A 20,167-nucleotide genomic window follows, 5' to 3' on the forward strand; every position below is an offset into this window, starting at 1 on the left:
GAGGGGCAACGAGTCTGTAACAAAGAATTCTCGGTACCAAACAAATCCAGAGTTCTTCAAGTCAGGCAAATATACAGCCAATATACATTTGAAACATAGATGTGGCCTTATACCATGAGGAAAACAGGTGAGAGGGAGGAGGATATCCTTTAGATCACTGTTAGGGAATATCAGGCCGGGGGGGGGCAAATGAGGCCTCTATTTGGACCTCAGGGCTCTTCCAGGAAACACCCCTTGTCCTTAAGGCCAGGTCCCTGCACAGCCATTTTTCATGCTTTTTCAAGCACCTTTGCCTGTCTGGAACCTGTCATTCAGCTGTGATAATGCTTCTCACTTACACTGATGTGTGGGGTATACAGTGGTGCCTCGCAAGACGAAATTAATTTGTTCCGCGAGTTGTGTCGTCTAGCGATTTTTTCGTGTTGCGGAGCGCGGATTCGCTGGGTATTAACGGCTTTAAGAAAAAGGAAGCAAACTCGCAAGACGTTTTCGTCTTGCAAAGCAAGCCCCTAGGGGAAATCGTCTTGTGAAGCAACGCAAAAAGCGAAAAACCCTTTCGTCTTGCGCATTTTTCGTCTTGCGAGGCATTTGTCTTGCGAGGTACCACTGTATGTCAAAACCTCTGACTTTTGCATAGCTCAGATACAGACTACTGGACAAAGGTAAGCAGCTGCTGCTTCACTAACATTCACCTCTGCCTCTGACCACTCCATGGCATGCGGCGCCTAGAAAATTGCCCACAAAGAAATGTGTCCCCTGGGCTGAAAAAGTTCCCCCATCTCTGCTCTAGAGAGCTTCCCTCAGGTTCTCTCTGTGGACACCTGACACAAAACATTTGGAAACCAACTCTTCTGACGTTGATTCTCATTATTTTCAGGGCTAATTCAGTATCCCTGAGGAGTACACAAAACAATATGTCAGGCGGATATCCTTCTATACAAGCTCTTGGTCTGCATCCCAGCCTGATGCTTTGCAGTTGCTGAGAGGTGTTTCGGTGCTTGCTGAGAGGAACCTAAAAGCTCCTTGGACGGTTTCCACAATGGAAGACATTGCTCTTGTTTGGCATGCGATGCTACAAAAAACCAAAAGCGCACTTCTGTATGAAGGCTGCTGCAAAGACTTGGGATGTGAGAAAGGGAATGAAAGCCAGTGGAAATATGAAGCAAAAGGCCACTTCCAATACTGCTGCTGGGATCTATAAAAGCCACGCCACATTTTAACTTTTGCTTCTTATCTAGGTAGAATACAGAGGAGTAGTAGAGGGATGAGGATAGAACGTTTTTCAAGGCTGCAGGAATGGCACAGATTGGTGAAAAGAGAGGTGCAGACAGTCTATGTGAAGCAAACAAGATTGAAGAGAGTAGGATAGGGTGTGTCCTGGTCTCCTGAGCTACAATTTGCATAATTTGAATTCTGTCACTTTCAAATATACATACCAAGTCTTTCCACTGAGTTTGCAAACAGCACTGAAGACTACTACCAGGTAAAAATTAGCAGCATACAAGTTTATACATCAACAGCTAATGATACATGTAGATTTATTTCCTGCACCCCATAACCCTTTCATGCATATTGTTTTGAACTGTAAGGTAACAAATTGAGCACATTAGAAATAAATGGGTGGTAATTAAACAGTGGCAAAAAGGGGGCTTTTGCTAAGCAAATCAAGCTAAAGTGCACTGGCAATGAAATTTCAGAGGCCACCCCACCCGGGCACAATATAATTGGCCCCAATAGCAAAAGGTACAATTGTGAACATTCACCTTCTCAGTTTGAAAAGGAGGCAAAAGCTGACCCACTTGGATAACCCTTGGGATGCAGAACGCCAGACATTACCAGTGCAACATGGGAACTGAAAATGCAGGCATTGCAACCCCACCACAAAGTTAACATTAAGGAATCTAGCCTAGAAGTGTATGTGGACACACATTCAAGAGAGGCGCAATTTGTTTTTCCTGTTGGCTGAACGAAAAACCTGTTTTAACAATACCAATCAATAATGTATTGCAACCTATAATTTGAAGATACACAGAAACAACAAAAACGGAGGAAAACTAATCAATGACCACCTGACAGATGTAGCAACAGACATCTGTTTGGTGTTTTACTGTTTACACATAAGCACCCTGCTGCAAGCCAGGAACTCCTGGTCATTGGTGCAAGAGTGGTTTTTAAAAGGCCTCCACATGGTCATAGCCAACAGGAAGAAAAACGGCATATCCATCTGTGATCTAACTGCCATTTCTAAGTAGTTTTATTTAAATATTCATAACTTACTTGCATCGGTAAGTAATGTAGAACACACACTGGATCAACAGTGAAATTAGACAAAAGCTTTCCTTGAGCCAATACACATCTCATGTCACATCAATAAAGCCACAAATCAGCACTTCATTGGTCTTTGCACTAAAGGGGATATTGGGCAAGTTGCAGCTAACTGTGCCAAGGGTACCTAGATAGACTATACTTTGGCTAATGTCCCAGGGCTAATCCACATGCTACCTGCTGCTACTTCATTTCTTCTGCCTTTCTCCTTCTGGATTCACACATGGAAGAAGAATTAAAAGGGTCTGGTGAGACTTGCAGAAACTTCCAAGGTCAGGAAAACTGCAGCAGTAAACCAAAGCATCTCTGACCAGAGGCCAGTGCAATTGTTCCATGGCAGCAGTTCAGACATGTGGGTGAGGGGAGAAGGAGAAGGAAGATGTAATATACTAAGCCCCTAAATTTTTCAGTGTAATTCATCAAGATTCAGTTTAAATAAGCCTAAGCTAGTGGAACAAAATATCACCAACTATGCTGGATGGCTCCGTGACTTTTGGCTGCCTAGTTTACAAGGATCCATTTCTGCACTATGAAGTTTCTCACAATATTATATCATCTTACGACCTATTGTGGACACATGAGAACCTTTGTGACCCAAATTACCTGACAATATATTACTTGCCAGCTGTGTTTGCACAGCATTTCCACTCTGGCCGAATTAACAATACATACACCCCTGTTAGCATCTGGATCACACTGGCACTCAGGACAGCAAGGAACTTGTACAACATTATTGGAAAGATGCTATGCACCCCAGAGTGTGTTGGAGAACTGTAAGAACGAAATCTGCCATTGCAAAAAGTCTAGTCCCAAACAATCATTTGCAAGCATAACACAACCAAGGACATACCTTTTGCAGATCTCAGCACGACAGGTTTAGAGCGATCATTGGGAACTTACCTTTCTCGCTCCTTTTTGGAGACATCCTCCTACCACAACCACTTCTAAAACACCAGCACAAGAATGCAAAAGACACCTGGCTGTTGACAATTCAAATCTGTTTTTCCTTGTATGAGTGGGGCCACTTTTGACACATTGCTCTTTAAAGACAGGAGCCTTTCTTCAGAACCAGGTCTTTGATGACCTTCAGCCAGGAGGGCCAATATAAAGGACTTCAGTGCCTTCCAGCATTTTTCTGTGACATTTTCTTTATAGTCCTTTTAGCACCTTCTCTAGAAAACAGGCATGCTTACAGCCCTCTCTACATGATGCCTGCATACATAACATGTGTCTTATGATGCACAATTTAAGGATCAGAAGAAGCCCCACGAAGAGTCACTTTCACTCACATCAATCTGCCCTCCAATTGCCCTATATGACACCCTATCTGTTGATTCCTGAACATTAAGGAAGTTCTAATTACAGACTCAGAAATGAACTTGCTGACAATTTGAAGTCTGTCTGAATTCATTAGTGCCAATGGGTTCTGTAGTGCTTTGGAATCATGTGGCCCAATTCATTAGAACCCAGAAAGGGCATGATGTCACTAACCCTTTTAGATCACTCCACAACACTTATTTAAATGCAGCTTCATAGGTCCCAGGGTTGCATTTTCTGTGTAAAGTGGTTTCCTAAGAAGCATGCCTATGATTGACAAAGAAGTGTGTCTCATGGGGAACTGTGGGGCAGATAAGTGCCATGCTAAAAAACAAAACAAAACAAAATTAGGGGAAGGGAAAGGAAGAGGACAGCCAGAAAAGGCATCTGTTTCAGGACAGAGCTTAGGGCATATTTACTAACTATGATTGAGCTGTGAATCTCTGCATAAAAGACAAAAGTGGGAATAATTCTGTGCCTATTGATATACATCTGGCTGCACTGCATTTGATTGGGATTTTAGAACTAGCTATCTATACATGCATCAATTCACAGAGCACCTGGAAGATTGCAAGTTTTAATTTTCCCCAATGCAGGGAACACATGTGTGTGCACAGAAAACTAGCTTATGAGGAAAAAGAATTCTAGGCCAAGTTTCTCTCTGGTGTGCCAATTTTTGACATGTGTGAAGCAATTTGTTTTGTTTCTTTTGATAGGGTGCAGAAGAAATGCATCCAAACAAATGATATCTCATGTGCAGTCCAAATGGTATCACCCAAGGGGGAAAGTGTGTCACACACGCCTGCTGCATTTGTGGATCAGCATCAAATTCCTGCTCTCCCAATGATTTCCCCACACACACCTTGGGTTTCCCCACATTAAGACTAGATAAATGTAGTGCTCCATATCATGATAGTTGGAGTGACCAAATTGAAAGCAAGATTTGAATGACTAAAGGATGAATATACCCTTGTAGGCTCATGAAACACCCAGTTCCCATCTTAAACATGAATGTGGTAAAGTCACCACAAGGTGATTTTAATGTGTCATTTTTGCTTGAAGAATACATCTTCTAAATGCCATTATGAGTTCTGTAGGGAGAGTTTAGCTTTCAATGGATCTCCAGGACATGCTAAACTCATTCTCATTATACAGAAGGGCAGTCAGAAGATCCATTTCACAGTGACTTTACCATGTCAAAGATGAACATGAACACAGGACCAAAGTCCAGTAGCAACAGCACCATGGAGCCACCCTCCCAAAACCAGCATCACTGCAGCTTGCCTGGATGGTACTGGAGCAGGGAAGGGAAGGCACCAGGTCGTGGCTGCAGAGATGCACTGGTGAAGCTAAACAGGCACTCCCACCAGAGCATCCAAACTGTCCATCACTCCAACACTGTCTAAGACAGTTTCACTGATGCTGGTGTCAGGAGACCAGTTCCACAGTGCATATCGACCACACTGGCTACTACTGCCAAAGTCTACCAACAAGTGACACCTTAGCACACAATCACCAACAGGAAATTGTGAACATCATTTGCAGAACCAGAAAGCCTGCAAGAGTTCAATTTGATACCTTTTCAGCTTTTGCAGCCACTTAAGACAAGACTAAGTACCGGACACTGTGGCTGGAAAACTTTTAAGAAGTTAATGTACTTCATTTAGTAAAACTCTGATTACTGTCTAGCACACACAGTTCCATCTGGATGCTATAAAAAGAACATCAATAGCCCCCTTTCATTTCATTTGTCTTTAAATATGAAAACAGAATGCACTCAAGCACTTTCATATTAGATCAAAGGGAAAATAATTATCCTACTCTTTCTTCAAGTAATCTAGCTTTTAAAGCTAGTTGCCTAGCAAGATGATGAGGCAGCTCCGACATTAGGATTCACACCCAGTGTTAAGCTACCAAACCAGACATCAAATGCCTTCTAGGTCCTTGCAAAATCCCATATAAAAAGCTGGTACTCACGATCATTGCACTGGTTCCCAGAGTAGGAAGTCATGGAACAGTCACAAATGAAGCCTTCCCATTGCTGGATGCAGATGCCTTGGTTGGCACAGGAGTCTTCTTGGCAAGTGGTGCTTGGTCCTGAGATGGGATAGTGAGGAAAGCAAGAAAGAAAGAGCAGCGATTGGAAAAGAGTCATAATACGAGACCATTATTTATTGTCGTCATGCACCAAAGAAGAAAAGGAAACCAAACACTTTTTTTTCCCTATTCCATGGACATGCAACAGAAATCCAGGACACACAGAAGACATGGAGAATTGCACACTCAGCAACAAACAGAAAACTGTGGCACGCAGCAGAAAGAAGGTGTGGAAGGTAGCATATTCCCTCTTAGGCAGGCTCAGAAGAAATGCTTATAATAAATGAAGTTTGCCTCCCCCACCATGCCAAGATTCACCATAATCATCCTAGTTCTCTCAACAATGCAGCCTGATTCTCCAAGTTGTCTATTACTTGCCTCCTCGTGATTGCTTTTCATCAAGGATGGGATGGGATGTCGTTTGGGACTCCCAATCATTTCTTCAATGCAGGTTGGAAAGGGAGAAGGGAACTGACAGTTCATTTCTCTAGTAAGTGTCCACTTTATCCAAAGACCTATCAGCTGGTCTTTGAAAGGAAAATGTTTGGTAGGATCTGGTACAGTGTCAGCTCCTGCTCTTTGTTGGTGCCTTTGACCCTGCCTCTTGACCCTTTGTATCAATGCAATTTATTTTCAGCACCAGAAATATGAGAAACAAAAATTGGGATTAGTCACTGGGTTAGTTCACACACAGGCAGAACTGCATAGGAAACAAAGGGGGTGCACTCATATTTTGAGGATCCAGTTGCAGACTGCAGGTAGGAACCACTGATTTTATGCTTATTTGCCATAGGAGATCAAGTTAATTCCCCATTATTATTTAATACTGTGCTTCAGTTCCTCTCCCTTAAATACAACAGCAAAAACTGTGGAGATTTCAGGATGAGGAACACACTTTTTGACTTGGTCCAAGCCACTGAGCCATCTGGGTGTAATGAATTAACAGCATCCTCTGAGATCCATCAATCAAAGGGATTTTTTTCCTCCTTCACTGTTGTGGAAGGAGGTGAGATCTGCCATGCACAAAACAGTTTGTCTTGCTATTTTACCAAACTCAGCAGATCTGAAAGACTAGAAAAAATGAACTCTCCCTTACGACCATCAACAGAGAGTTGCATTTTGGATCAACTAATGAAGAAGAAAAACGCCCAGCAGTTTACACTTCTGTATTTTCAACAATGTTCTTATATCCATCAAAGGAACAGTAGAGGGATTCATCTGGTATACTACTGACCAAGAAAATGCTGAAACAAAAGCAGGTGCAGCAGAGCTTAATGGGCTGGATCCAGAGTTCCAGTGGGTGGAATTCTGCTTGTGGGACACTCTCACTGGAGGAATGGCAGAAGAAACTTTCACCAGTTCTGAGGGAGGCAGTTTTAGTCAACTCCTCCTCCCCCCATACCTCCTGAGAATCTGCTCTGTGGAGTTGAGGTAGCCTCTGGAACATGCTGTAATAAGCAAGGGGCTGTGGGAAGCAGGGACTTGCCTCCTTTACTGGATCTCAGTTCCTGGCATTTGATCCATCCTTTCCCCTGTGCAAACTATTTTTCAGCCAAGGGCAAAGAAAATTTATCAAGTGATGAGTTCAGAAGGGACAATGAGATGAACTTTACTCGTTGACATTCTGCTTCTTACAGGGCTGTGAAGAAGCAGAGGAGTTCCGACAGTGCTGAGGAAAACTAAACCTGACTTCCCAGGCCTAACCCCTCACCTGGTTCACACATGCAAGTAAAACCACTTGACTATTTTTCATTTGACACCTGTCAGCTCATTGGGTAAACTGACTCCACTCAACAGGAACAATGCTGTGGTGAAGTTCAATGGGCTAAGGCCCAAGAACAAGTTCTTTTTGAGGGAGGATATTGCGGAATGTTCCCCTCAAAAAAGAGGCGAACCTGATTAAAATCCAAGCTGGGGGATACTTCAGAGTTTACCCCTCCTTTGAAGAGGTGCCCCACATGAAAAAGTCCATCCCACAAGGGACCCGCTTAGCTAAAGTCTGCTTGACAAGGAGATACCTTTTGTCCCCCAGCCCAGGAAAAGCCATAGCTTAATGACAGAACATATGCCAGGTTCCAGGTTCAAGCCCCAGCATCTCCAGGTATGGCTGTGAACAATTTCCTTCCTGAAGCTGTTAGTCACTGTAGTGAATACTAAACTGGATGGGTGAAGGCTCTGACACAATATAAGGCAGCTCCCTATGTTCCAGTGTTCCTCGAGGGCATCACTTCAAAGCAACCTCATAGCAAAGCAACAAAAATGGGAAACATGTTGTCCTGCTGTGCTTGAAAACATCAGCCTTTTGCATGCAAGTGCCTGGGAAACACGACTGTTTTCACTTTAAGCCTCCCTGTGTATGGCTATCTAGCTTGCATCCTTCTGTTCAGACAGGCAACAGGCTGGCCTGAGTGGCGTCAGCAGGATGGGAGTGGTTCAGGATATTAACGCACCAGGGGCAGGGGGAGATACAAACCCAGAGCTTCTGTCAGGATTTGAGCTGCTGTGTAACAAGCCTCAGGAACACCTGGAGGCAACGGCAGTGCTACCATCTGCCCAGCTGCAACGGCAGTGCTACCATCTTACAAACACAGTGCCTGTGAGTGATTTCATCTAAGGAGATGGGCTACGACAGCAGCAAAAAAAGGAGGCTCCAGGCTTACAGGAGAAGCAGCTTTTGGATTTTACCCTCTTGCCGCTTTTCACAAACAACACACCTGTTTCTCTTTTATGGGGGAATACTTTGTTTGATTGAACTCAAAGCAAGCATTCTCTGGCTGGATTCTATTGACATGAGCATTTTCTCCATGGCTCCTCTACTAGGGAGTTAACGGCCACATTCATACACACTGACACCACTGACCAAGAGGAAGCAGTGTCCAAAGATAATCTAAACGAGACTCCACCTCAGATTCATCCTACTAGATCAGCTTTCCTTCTAGTACCTTGCAAGTTATAATTTCACAACTCAATGGGATTTAAGGGAGGATTATGTGAGGTGGGCTGCGGAGTAAAGATGGCATAAACTCATATGAACTATGGGCTTCTCCAAGCAACCTGTTTATGGAGCATTCATCCTAATTTGCTTGTGCAAAGCTTATGCCGAGGTTAAACTATGTTAGGTCTCTATTGAGCTTTTATTCTGATTTAAGTGTAACTGTTATGCTAGTACTTTAATACACCAACTCTGCAAACTTAAAATTAAATCCACATGGCCTTTATTTTATTTAAGGAGCTGGATGCATAATTTAATTAAGTGGTAGCAACTATTGCCAGCTGGTTCACTTCAATTAAATTCTTCTCAGAGAAAACCCATTGAATTAAGTCAGGCTTCCTCAAACTCGGCCCTCCAGATGTTTTGAGACTACAGCTCCCATCATCCCTGATCACTGGTCCTGTTAGCTAGGGATCATGGGAGTTGTAGGGCAAAAACATCTGGAGGGCTGAGTTTGAGGAAGCCTGAAATAAGTGAACCTAAATGAGGGCTCATCCACACCTCCCTTTGTCCTGTGATTTCTTCTGTGACATCTAGGCACAGGTCCTGCAGCTTTCCCCAAGAAAACCCACTGTTTACCACTGAATTGGAACAAATGGCCAATCCACAGAAAACTCAATTCTTGTTTGCTCTGGTCCAGCAGTAAACAGTGGGAAATAAACAGTGGGTTTTCATTTTTCCCCCTGTCCCAGGGGCTACAAGATGGGTCAGAGCCACCTTTCTAAGGCTGGAGCCTTTTAACTTACAACAGGAAATACAAACTGGCTCAGCTTTATTTAGTTACAGCCTGTTTGATGGACAGAAGTTGAGCTTCTGGAGCATTGTGCTCGCTTCACCTCTTTGGCATTCCCCAAGGAAGTTTCACATGAGGACTAGACTTCTTGTGGAGAATTTTTCTTCTGCTATTTCTGTTCCTCGCTGATGTCATAATTCCCCTGCCTGTGACACTAGAATCTTGGCCACGGCAAGGGGGATGTCACAGGGAATGAGGATTATGGAGGAGAAAGCAAGAGGAGCCCACCAGGGCTTTAGATGCCAAAGAAGTCTGTTTTCATGCACATGACCCGTCAGGTAACAGCTGAGGGCAGAAGCAATGGAGATAGGATACATAATTTATGTGCACAGGGAATGAGAATTGGCACTGAGTAACATCTTTCTCAAGCTCTCCACAAGGTGTCATAAGCTTCATTTCTATTCATGGCATTTCTGGTGCCATTTAACAAGATCCTGCCTGCTTAATAAAGCTTTAAAATCTTAACGCTTAATTGTGCAATCACCGGTATAGATTTCAGATGAGTCTGTTTATAGGTTTTAATTTATGAAAAGAGTGTTTGGTTGTTATCATTTAAATCCATCCAACCAATCTCTCCCCCCCACCTCTGCCTCCAAATCTCTTTCTTTCTGTTTAAGGGGATTTTCTTTCACATTTTAAGAAAAACGAACTGGCTCTCTAGAAGCCCCCTCCCCCCAACACAAATGAAGTAGAAAATAATAACCAGTGAACAATTGTCAGCCTAGAATAACTGGCATTTACTGCACAGTTGTCGGTCTATACCGATTATCCCTACAAAAGTATGTGCACTTGATAGGAGAAGTGACTCTGTGCATTAATGGGTATGTTATCAACCCAAATCAGCAAATGAAACTTTTTCTATTACTCCCTCTCCTGGCCCAGAAAAGCCTCGCCTATTCATTATTACCTCTGATACAGGTATCGGCTGTTTTCAAAATTGCACAAGAGGAAGGTAGCTTGTTCAGTGGATTGTTGCCTTTACCTCATCTCTCAGCACCCTCCCCCCCCCCAAAAAAAGCCTCTCCAAAAGGTGAAGCAGACCTGCATAGTGAGCTGTGTCTTCTAGGTCTCCAATGTGTGTTTAGGGGAAATTATCTAAAAGTGGGTGGAGTTCCTCCACCTGATTTTGGCCTTTCCTTTCCCCTCTGCCTCATTGCAGGCATGGATGACACAGTGCACAATATTTGGTCAGTACCCACCTTGATCTCTGAAGGGAGAATCTTTTTGGGAGGTAGTGTGTGTTGAAAGGAGAGAGAAGGGTAAGGGAAAGATCCATTGCACAAACTCACTTTCCACTCTCATATCAATGGATGAAACCCTATAAAAATATGGTGTCCCTTGCACTTTCTAAAGATTGGGAAAATGTAAATAATAGGGATGGAGCATGCAGTGGTGGAGGAGGCCACTAGGGCGCCTAGGGCAGCGCCCTCAGGGGTGGGGTAAGCCACTCATAGGGGTAGGGTGCACCGCAGGGCCTCCAGAGTCTGCCTACCTCCTCCCACTCAGCCGCCCCACAGCTGGGGGGAGGGAGGCAGTGGGAGGACCGTTTGGGCAGAGCAGGGGCCTGTGCACGCCCAAGCCACCACGTCTCTCCCAGGAGAGATGCGTGGCTCAGGCACGCTGCAGGCCCAGTGGTGAGTGCCACCCGGCATTTTGTCACCCCCCTCAGTGGTGACACACGGGGCGGTCCACACCCACCACACCCCCTCCCTCGGCCCGGGAGTGTGACTCAGCAGTCTATGAGTGCATTTGATTGTTATGCAATGTGATGATAAGGAGGAAGGAAGCACAAGTGTCTTCCAACAGATAAGGAAAGTTAAGTTCATGCCTTTGGTTAACCAAAGATGCAAACTTTGATGGATAGAGCCGAGGCAAACTAAAAGGTTTGGGGGTTTTAATTAACACTTGCTATATAACATAACTGGCTTTGTTTGCCTTAAGTAAAATTAGCTGATACCCAGAACTTATTTGCTACATAATGCTGTGATCAGGGGCAGATTTTGGTAATCATTCATAATATGGCGCCCTATGCAAAGTCAAAAATTGGCGCACCCAAGTGGCACATAAATTTCTAATTATCTTTAAATGTTTTAATAGTTTTTTATTGATAATTTTATTGTTTCTTGTAAATCACTTAAGAGATTTTATTGCAATCAAGTGATATATACATTTTGTTAAATAAATAAATAAATGTGACTGGTCCAAAAAAGTAGTGTCATAATTCAAAATCAGTGTTTTTTTGCCCTTGATGACATCGTAACATACTCAGATTTGGGCAGCACCCAGAACTGTGTTGTCAGCCAAAATGTGACTCCTGGCTGGTTGGACTCAAGAAGACCTAAAAGGAACACCCCTGTAAGGGAAGGTAATTCCAGATCCCAGTTGTATTTTTCAACATTCAAACTTGGTGGTTTGACTTCCAAATAAGCAAGAATAGAATGAGGCAGGTCATTATACAAGCTTATGAGCATTTATCAAAATCAGGCTGTCCTCAGGTGGGTAGATGAAACTAAAGGTGTTTGTTTCAAAATGTCTAGTTATGATTCCCCAGATAAAACTTCAGATTTCTCCCTCTATTCAACAAAATGATACATACCTGCCTTTTTCTGCTCCCTTTCCCCTCACAACGCTCAATAACAGTTTTGCATAGGCCATGCCTCTAAAAGGATGAGTAAGCTGGGATGCCCCTCCCATGGCAAAGTGAACCGCATAAAAGGGAATATGTCTGGATCTTATAATTGCAAGGAAAGCAAAGAGGGGAGTTAAGTGTGTGAGAAAAAGGAGATGTGTACAACACTCATCAGAAGTGAAAACAGGAAGGAAGGAAGGAAGGAAGGAAGGAAGGAAGGAAGGAAGGAAGGAAGGAAGAAAGGAAGGCAATTAAAATGAGGAGTGTTAGAAAGGTATAGTGGGCAAGTCTTTCTCCACCAGACCTCCCCATCGTCCAGGTCACAGCAGCACAGAAAACAGCCCCTCAGATCTCAAGGGAGTTTCAAGTTTCCACGTGGACTCAGATATCCAAACCTATACAGCAAAGATTGGTTTCCTGAAATTAAGGTACCTCTGCATGACACTGTCTGGCACTCAGAATGACTCAGAAGAAGAAGAAAAACATTTCCTCTATTTTATAGGAAAGAGGTGAGGGTCCTAAAACAGCGTAATGGAAATTTGTAAATGCTCTGAAGGGCAGTGGTCTTGACAGCAGGTATTGTGTAGGGTTTTTGAATGTGAAGCCTATATAACAGCTCAGATGTAACTGACCAATTAGGTCAAGTTGCAGCTCTGAGGACTACCTCATGCAATACCCATTTCAGACACAGAGCATACTTACACATCGGAAATAGCATATAGCCTGTGTGTAGATCATTATCTATGTCCATCGCAAACAGATAAATCATTGCACGGACACAAGATGGGAAAACCTGGGAATCTGGCCAAACGTGGCTTCTTGGCACATGTTCCGAAACCAAATATATATTTCTTTGAATCTGTTACTTTCATGTTAGCAGCATCACTCATCATGTCAGAACCAGGGAAATGAAAGAGATTCTTTTCTTCGATAGTCCTTTTCAACATCATGGGGACTTTCTTGGCATCCCAATATCTCTCTCTTTTTCTCCATCATTTAGTAGGATTGTATTTTTTTCTTGATTTTATTGTCTTAACTCCCTGTCAACTGCTTCGACAAAGCAGTGTATAATTATTAGTAATAGTAATAATTTTCTTGCATTTTATGATTAGTATCCTCCTTCATCTTTGGTTAAAAATTATTTTAGCATATTAGATTTAATTACTTCCATCATTGTACCTCTTGGGTTTCCTTATATTGCTATTTTTTTTTTGCTGTACATTTCCCCCCCTCCCCGACTTTTCCTGGAAAATTGTTAGTTGTCTAGACTTTTGTGTCATCTCTATCAAGTCTTATAATATGATTAATCAAAATGGTAACTGGATAAGGTCAAGTATAATCTAAATTCTGCCTTTTGGTTTCAATACATACACAAGGATCTTCATGCTTGCCAGTCTTCATGTGTGTTTATCTAGAGAAAATATGTTTGATGCACCCCAGGAGAGTCTTAATGAAAATCTTAGGTGAACATGAAAAACTTGTCCTTCCCACCCTTATCTTTAAGTTTTTCCAAAACCCATTCCAACAGAAGAAACCCAGTTTTTGATTCTGCTTACCATCTCAGCACAGCAATTACAGAAGGTTTCTGGTGTTAGTATTTAAACATCTTAGGAACAACTTTTGGCTTCATTCATTAGCCACCAACATTAAATTACCTTCTTTACTTTGCTTTTCCTCTGATTTTAATTAATGAAATCCATCTTGCCCAGCTCCAGTCTCCTGCAGTCCATTCTACTCTTCAACTTTGGACTTTCCTCCATCCACAACCTTCAGTGTCTTTGTTACCCAACATGCATTGATAACTGTGTATGGTATGCCATCACTAGATTCCTCTTTAAGAAGCTGGGCACAAACTTTTTACAGTGCCTGCCAATGGCTACTTCATCCAATGCAGACTTTGCCATCCTGCTGCCCTTTAAATATTTTGTACTACACCTCCTATCAGCCCCAGCCTGTCTGGGAGGTGTAGTTCAAAATGTCTGGAGGGCACCAGATTGTTGAAAGCTGATCTAATGCATGGAACAGCACAAAGAGGTCACATTTCACCCACTTCTCTACTGTATAGACTGGACTATAAACTTCTCAGTCCTCCAAAGGACTGATTCACATTTTTATTTCGGTAACCAGACATCCAGTGCCATATTTTGTTATGTTAACCCCTTATTTCAGGAAATCAAGCTGTGCAGTTATGGATACTCTTAGAGTGAGATACAGTCAAACCTCTTAAGCTACCCCAAACCATACCTAGACATTTCTCCCCAAATCCTTGCCACCCCATTCTCCAACCTAGCAGGTTGTGGAATGCTTGCTGTACCCATTTGGCTTAGAGATGTGACTGCATCAAAGAAGAATAATAATAATAATAATAATAATAATAATAATAATAATAATTAAAAGGCTCTAAAGGTTACATTAAAAGGCATCTTTCAGTCCAAACTGGCAATGGAAACAAAAACCTTCTCTACCTTGCAGGTCAGCTTTGGTCAACTCAACTTTGTTAGCAAAAGAATGGAAAAAAGCGAAAACAATAAACCAGAGGTTAGTAAAATGGCAGATAAAACCGGGGTAACATCACTAAAAAGAAACAAACAAAAACAACTGGAATAACCAGCACAGCCCTTATGCACACTTAAGAGTTTTGGGAGGGGTGACGCCACCAAAGACAACACATAGACACATCAGGAGAGAGGCAGCCATAAGGGCCTCAGTCCATCACTACCTGAACAACATCAATCCAAAACAGCAGACAACATAGCACAGACTAGGGAGGGGGGAGAGTAGACACATTTCTGAAGCACAGAACATCAGATGGAACATTAACGGCACATGATTCACCAATATTCATAAATGAAGCAGCAAACAATAGTGTTTCATTTCCTGCGAGGAGCCTCCCTAATCCCCAAGAAAAGCCTAGAGTCAATCGGAATCAAATTAAGTCAATATGGCTGCCAGTGAACCAATCTGGGTATTTCCCTCTGTGATATGCACACCCAGAATGGAAAGACAAAAGACTCCTTCCTCAGATCACCTCTCCTCACTGGGTTTTATCACTATGAGTTTTTATTTCTTTGTATTTTAAAAGCAAGATAGACAGTCCCATGTAAATGGCAACGTTTTCTCCCTTGTAAGATAGCACAATACCAATTGTGGAAGATGATTTCATCTACGGGCTTCTGCTTACGGAATCCACTGTGTTCTGGAGGAAGTGATCATGATGGCGGTCACTGAATATGCAGGTGAATGTTGCCCTGTCCACTTTCATATGTTCTGAATCCTACTCTGTCCCTAGATGGTAAAGTGGCAGCTGCCGCTAGGAAGGTCTTTGCTCACCTGTCAACTGTACCTTTTCCTGGGTGTAACGAGAAAGTTTACGATGTAGAGATATTCCCTTAGTATTAAGAAATTGGTAGTTTCAAGGGTTCTAATGTGCCTGCCCATTATTGACATCAGATGACTCCATTCCCGCTGCCCCCCCCCCCACTTCTGCAATTGAGCCTAACTGAAACCAGGCACAATTCAAAATGCTAGTAATCACCTTAAAATCCCTAAATAGTTTGGGCCCAGGAAACTAAAAGGACCACCTGTTCCAAGATGATCCTTCTTCTCATTGGGATCTGCTGAGAGGACCTTGCTTGTACTGTAACTACAAAGGAATATTTCTCCCATGCCTTCCACCACTGTAACATTTAACACTTTTAACAGCCAATAGAGAGCAATCTTCATAATTATTAAAAACTTGTTGCTGTGACGATATATGAAAACCTTGAAATGGCAATTACTTCTCCTTTGAAACTATTCTCTCCCCATCTCTTGACCAACACAATTATGGTAAGTATATTGATGAATATTTTAAAGGGACTTTTGAAAATGAAAGAGAAATATAGCATTCTCCCCACCTCCATAACTTCTTCCTTTTCCATTTAGCCCAATGATCAAATCAGTGGTATAGAGTCAAAAATACATTCTCTTATGAGCCAAACCCTAGACCAACTGCCGAACAGATTAAGGTCTCTTAAATCTAAATTGCAAAACTGGGGAGGGGGGTGTCTCTATCCTCAAAAAGCCTTCTGTGCATTTTCACAAGATCTAGTCAACATGGTTCCCTCCAGAGGTTGCTGGACTCCAAATCCCAACAGCCCCAGCCAACATGGCCAATGTGGACTAGCTTTGCCTCTCCCCTCTCCCCAGCAATTGCCATTTCAGTCACCTTCCAACTGGTGAAAGATAAGGGGGGCTTTTTGTATCTACAGAGACTTTGTGCATTTTAAAACCCCTGGAAAATCATGGATCTAACATATGTAGGGAGCTTCCATGGATATGGAAAGCTCCCTGCTTCAGAAAGTCACCTTGCATGAGTGGAGAGGATGAGAGAACTGCAACACCACCATAATATACTGTATATCTTAGATAATATAGTGTTATCAATATCTGCACCCACACTTTAATATTGGGCACAATAATGGTGGTGTTCTGGAGAAAGTCAATGTTCTTTGTTGGGTTATGATGATTGAGTAAAAAATGGGGGGTTGGTTTCTCATAGCTACCCTTTGTGACTCATGACTTTGTTGCTCTGAGAACAAATCATATCTCTGGGCAGGCTGTTTTTGCCGAAGTACAGTTTGTGCATTAAAGACTGGAGGGTGGTCACAATGGAGATGGTAGTGATGGTGGAAAGGCAACAAATGATGGATGACATAAGAATGAAGTCATAAACAAGCAGTAGACATGGAGACTCTCTCTCTCTCTCTCTCTCTCTCTCTCTCTCACACACACACACACACACACACACACACGAGTTCCTCATTACAGAAAGTCTTAGTTCATTGCATTTTTTGTTCAGGATATCATCTAAAAGTGGCTTCATTCAATGCTACATTTGCTAGGGGATTATCAGCTGTTAAAACCAATGTCCATGGACTCAGTAAGTTGCACTTGACCCGTCAGATCAACAGAGGAGGGCTGGGTGGGTGCTTTCTTGTTTATTTTGAAGAGAAGAAAGATCTCGTCTTCTAAGCTTTTCTTCTTCCATTTTAAAGGTAATATTATTCTTGCCAGCAAGAAGATTGATTCCATTCCTTCCAAGGTCCCCAACCACAAATGTCAGCACAATCCCATGCAAGGTGCTCATTTCTCTTCAGAGCTGTAGAGTCCTGAACTCAAAAGATCCAGGCGGTAACTGGGTGGTTAGTTTTTTCTTGAATTTTAAGATCTTGCTTTCTCTTGTGTTACTGAAGTATTCCAAATAGACATTTGAGGATGGTAGAAAGCTGGTAGCTCAGTGACAGAGCACCTTTTTTGTAGGCAGATGGGTCCATGTTCAACCCACAGCAGCTCCAGGTAGGACTGGAAATGTCCCCTTGAGAGCCACTGACAGTCAGTGCATTCAGTATTGAGCCAGGTAAACTAGTGGCCTGACTTGGCATAAGGAAGCTTCCTATGTTCAGCTGTAATTTGATTTCTAATTTCTCTGTTATTTGTCAATATGGGGACAATTGTGCATGGTGGTGCCTGTACATTTTGTGAATTTTTATCTGGGCAAAGAAAAGGTTTATTGAGCATCTTAACTCTGAAATAGCTAACTTGAAGAAGCCAAATTTGTTAGCACCAAATTTGTTTCTTGCCTTCCCCAGATACATGTATCTGGCCTCTTCACAGTGTATGTTTTGCATTGACAGGAAGATCTGGTTTTCCCAGCAGACATTTAGATGCTTTTTGTTTGTTTTTAAGTAGCAATATCTGACTTGTGGCTTCCAATTATGTTGCTATTTTGTGCATTATTTATTGTTCTTATCCAGCTCCTTCAGACTTTCCTGTTAGCAACAGATATGGTTGCTGTCATTTCCTGCTGGTTTTCTATGTTGTGATAGCTTTTTGCATTTCACCTGTAGTATTTTATTTTAGGAGTTGAATGTTTTTATCTGATTTACTTATGTGAGATGCCTGGGGTGCATCTCAATGAAGAAAGTAAGGATCTAAGTTATTAAAATACTTATGTATATACATAAATGAAATGGGTCCAGCTTCCCCTCTCTTGTTTCCAGATAAAATAGTGATTCCAGCAGCCCCTATGGCCCCTAAATGAAGGGCTGCAACTCAATCGCAAAGCATCCACATTGCCTGGTCCCAGGTTCAATCCCCAAAATTTGCAGGTAGAGCTGGGAGAGAGACTTCATTCTGAAACCTTGCAAAATGATTGCTAGTCAGTGTAGATGCTGCTTTTATGGGTGTGTTGACTCCCCTAAATCTCTTGGTAAAATGGGTGCTGAGTCTAACGGGCGTTGGAGTTTAATCAGTGCTTGGTGTATTACGATGGGCTGCCAAGCACTGAATTTAGCAGTGTCAAAGTATAGGCCCAACCAGTTTTTCCCATGTGCAGGAAGCTGCCTGGGAGAAGGTAGGCCATTAGCAGGGAACAAGGTCAGAGAGATGGGCTATCAACAAAGGAAAGACTCTGAGCCAACCAGAGAGTGGGAGAGGCCTCTTCCTGAGCTCTGAGATAGTAAACAGAGACAAAAGGAGAGCAGAAGGTTTAGGATTTTGAGGGCGCGGGGAAGTGTCCATCTGCTAAATGCAGTGAGCTGGGGAAGGGGGTGTTGTAGCACAATGTGGGCTCCCAGCCATGAGAGAAACAGGACCCTCTTGGAGTGTGATAATTTGATCCCCTCCCTTGTAAGTTCAGGTTGTATATATATCATAAAGACACCACAGTCTCTGCTGTGCATCATTCACAAAAGGAAACATAGACCTTGGAAGAGTGCATTTGAAATCCCTGGAATCACATACCATTTGGCTTGGACACTACTGGGCTGGATGAATTCTGCATAAGGCAGGTTCCTATGTTCCTACAATAAACTGCTGGTCAAGCAATCTTCTTTGCTATAACCGCTTCTGCTAATATGGTGTGCCTGTTATGACCAAGTCATTTTCTTATGCGGCTGAGAGTGCTCAGGTTTTTATATAACTAATGCCAAGAATATTATGATTTGATACAGCCTTTCTGCCTTAAATGCCACTCGTGACGATTATGTCATCCCACAGCTGAATACCTAAGGGCTGTGTGATAACCACCAGCTAAGGCTTGGATTCCTCACAGCTGGATGCAACAAAGCCCTTGGCTTTGCTAAAATACCTTTACAGGAGCATCTGAGCTGCCTGCAAAGCACTGATCAAATATTTAACAGGATAAGGAAGTAGCTGCCAAAAGCTTCTGTGTCAACTGCTGAAAAAAGGCATTGTACAATGAATTCAAATCCAAAGGACCATCCACAAACTCAGTTCTTCCTTAATTTATATCTCAAATTTTCAGCTAAAGATTTAAACCCAGGCTGGGCTATGCACAACATTCCTCTAAAATGTCCTTTCCCCCCATAGTACTGGATCTGACAATTTATGCATTAGGTGGTGATTTTTCCTCATCTATGCTGTCACCTTCACTAGCTGTTCTCTTTATTCTTTAAGATTCAGTGTAATATTACTGAGCAGAGCTTAGAGATTCAGTGTAATATTACTGAGCAGACACAAGGAGCAATCTTATACGGAACCAGATCAATGGTCCATCTACTACACTATATTCACATCTGTCTTCCCCAACCTGGTGCACTCCAGGTATTTTGGGCTGTAAGTCCCACTGCCCCTGATCATTTGCCATGCTGGCTGAGCCTGATGGAAGATGTAGTCCAAAACATCAGATTGGGGTAGGCTGATCCGTGCTGACTGGTGGGGGTCCAAGGCAAAGGTCTTTCCCAAAGTTGCTGCTTGAAACTTTTGAATTGAACTTGTCCCTGACTGAACCTGAGACCTCATATATGTAAAAACAAGCATTCCACCTCTGAGCTATGAACTCTGCCACTTTGAGCTGTGCTTGTCTTTTTAAATATGGTTAACATCAATTAAAAATGAAATTGGGCAATCAGGAGGGTATCTGAAATCCTCCCAGTGCCAGAAAGTTAAGTAATCAGTCTGCCATAAAATTATATATATTTAAGAATATTAAACACTCATTGTGAGCAGCCAG

At 42.6% G+C, this 20,167-nt stretch overlaps 1 protein-coding gene and 1 long non-coding RNA gene across 25 annotated transcripts in view; one reads left to right on the plus strand and one right to left on the minus strand.

The window, feature by feature from the left end:
* Positions 1 to 20,167, minus strand: part of NRXN3 (neurexin 3) — a 1,185,406-nt gene that overhangs the window by 624,438 nt on the left and 540,801 nt on the right. For 16 of the 24 annotated variants that reach the window (XM_081908656.1, XM_081908654.1, XM_081908664.1 and 13 more), the window contains 2 exons: positions 14,619 to 14,645; positions 5,620 to 5,739 (listed from right to left, as the gene is read on the minus strand). In XM_081908656.1, coding sequence (XP_081764782.1) covers positions 5,620 to 5,739; positions 14,619 to 14,645 — 147 coding nt within the window. The remainder of the gene's footprint in view (positions 1 to 5,619; positions 5,740 to 14,618; positions 14,646 to 20,167) is intronic. The other 8 variants (XM_081908650.1, XM_081908647.1, XM_081908643.1 and 5 more) reach the window with 1 other exon arrangement.
* LOC309373296 lies at positions 16,754 to 19,048 on the plus strand. The gene is made up of 2 exons (XR_014169954.1): positions 16,754 to 17,074; positions 17,190 to 19,048. It is a non-coding gene; the product is annotated as an uncharacterized lncRNA (long non-coding RNA).

This window comes from Podarcis melisellensis, assembly GCF_964234715.1.
Source record: "Podarcis melisellensis genome assembly, chromosome: 1".
NCBI classification, from domain to species: domain Eukaryota; kingdom Metazoa; phylum Chordata; class Lepidosauria; order Squamata; family Lacertidae; genus Podarcis; species Podarcis melisellensis.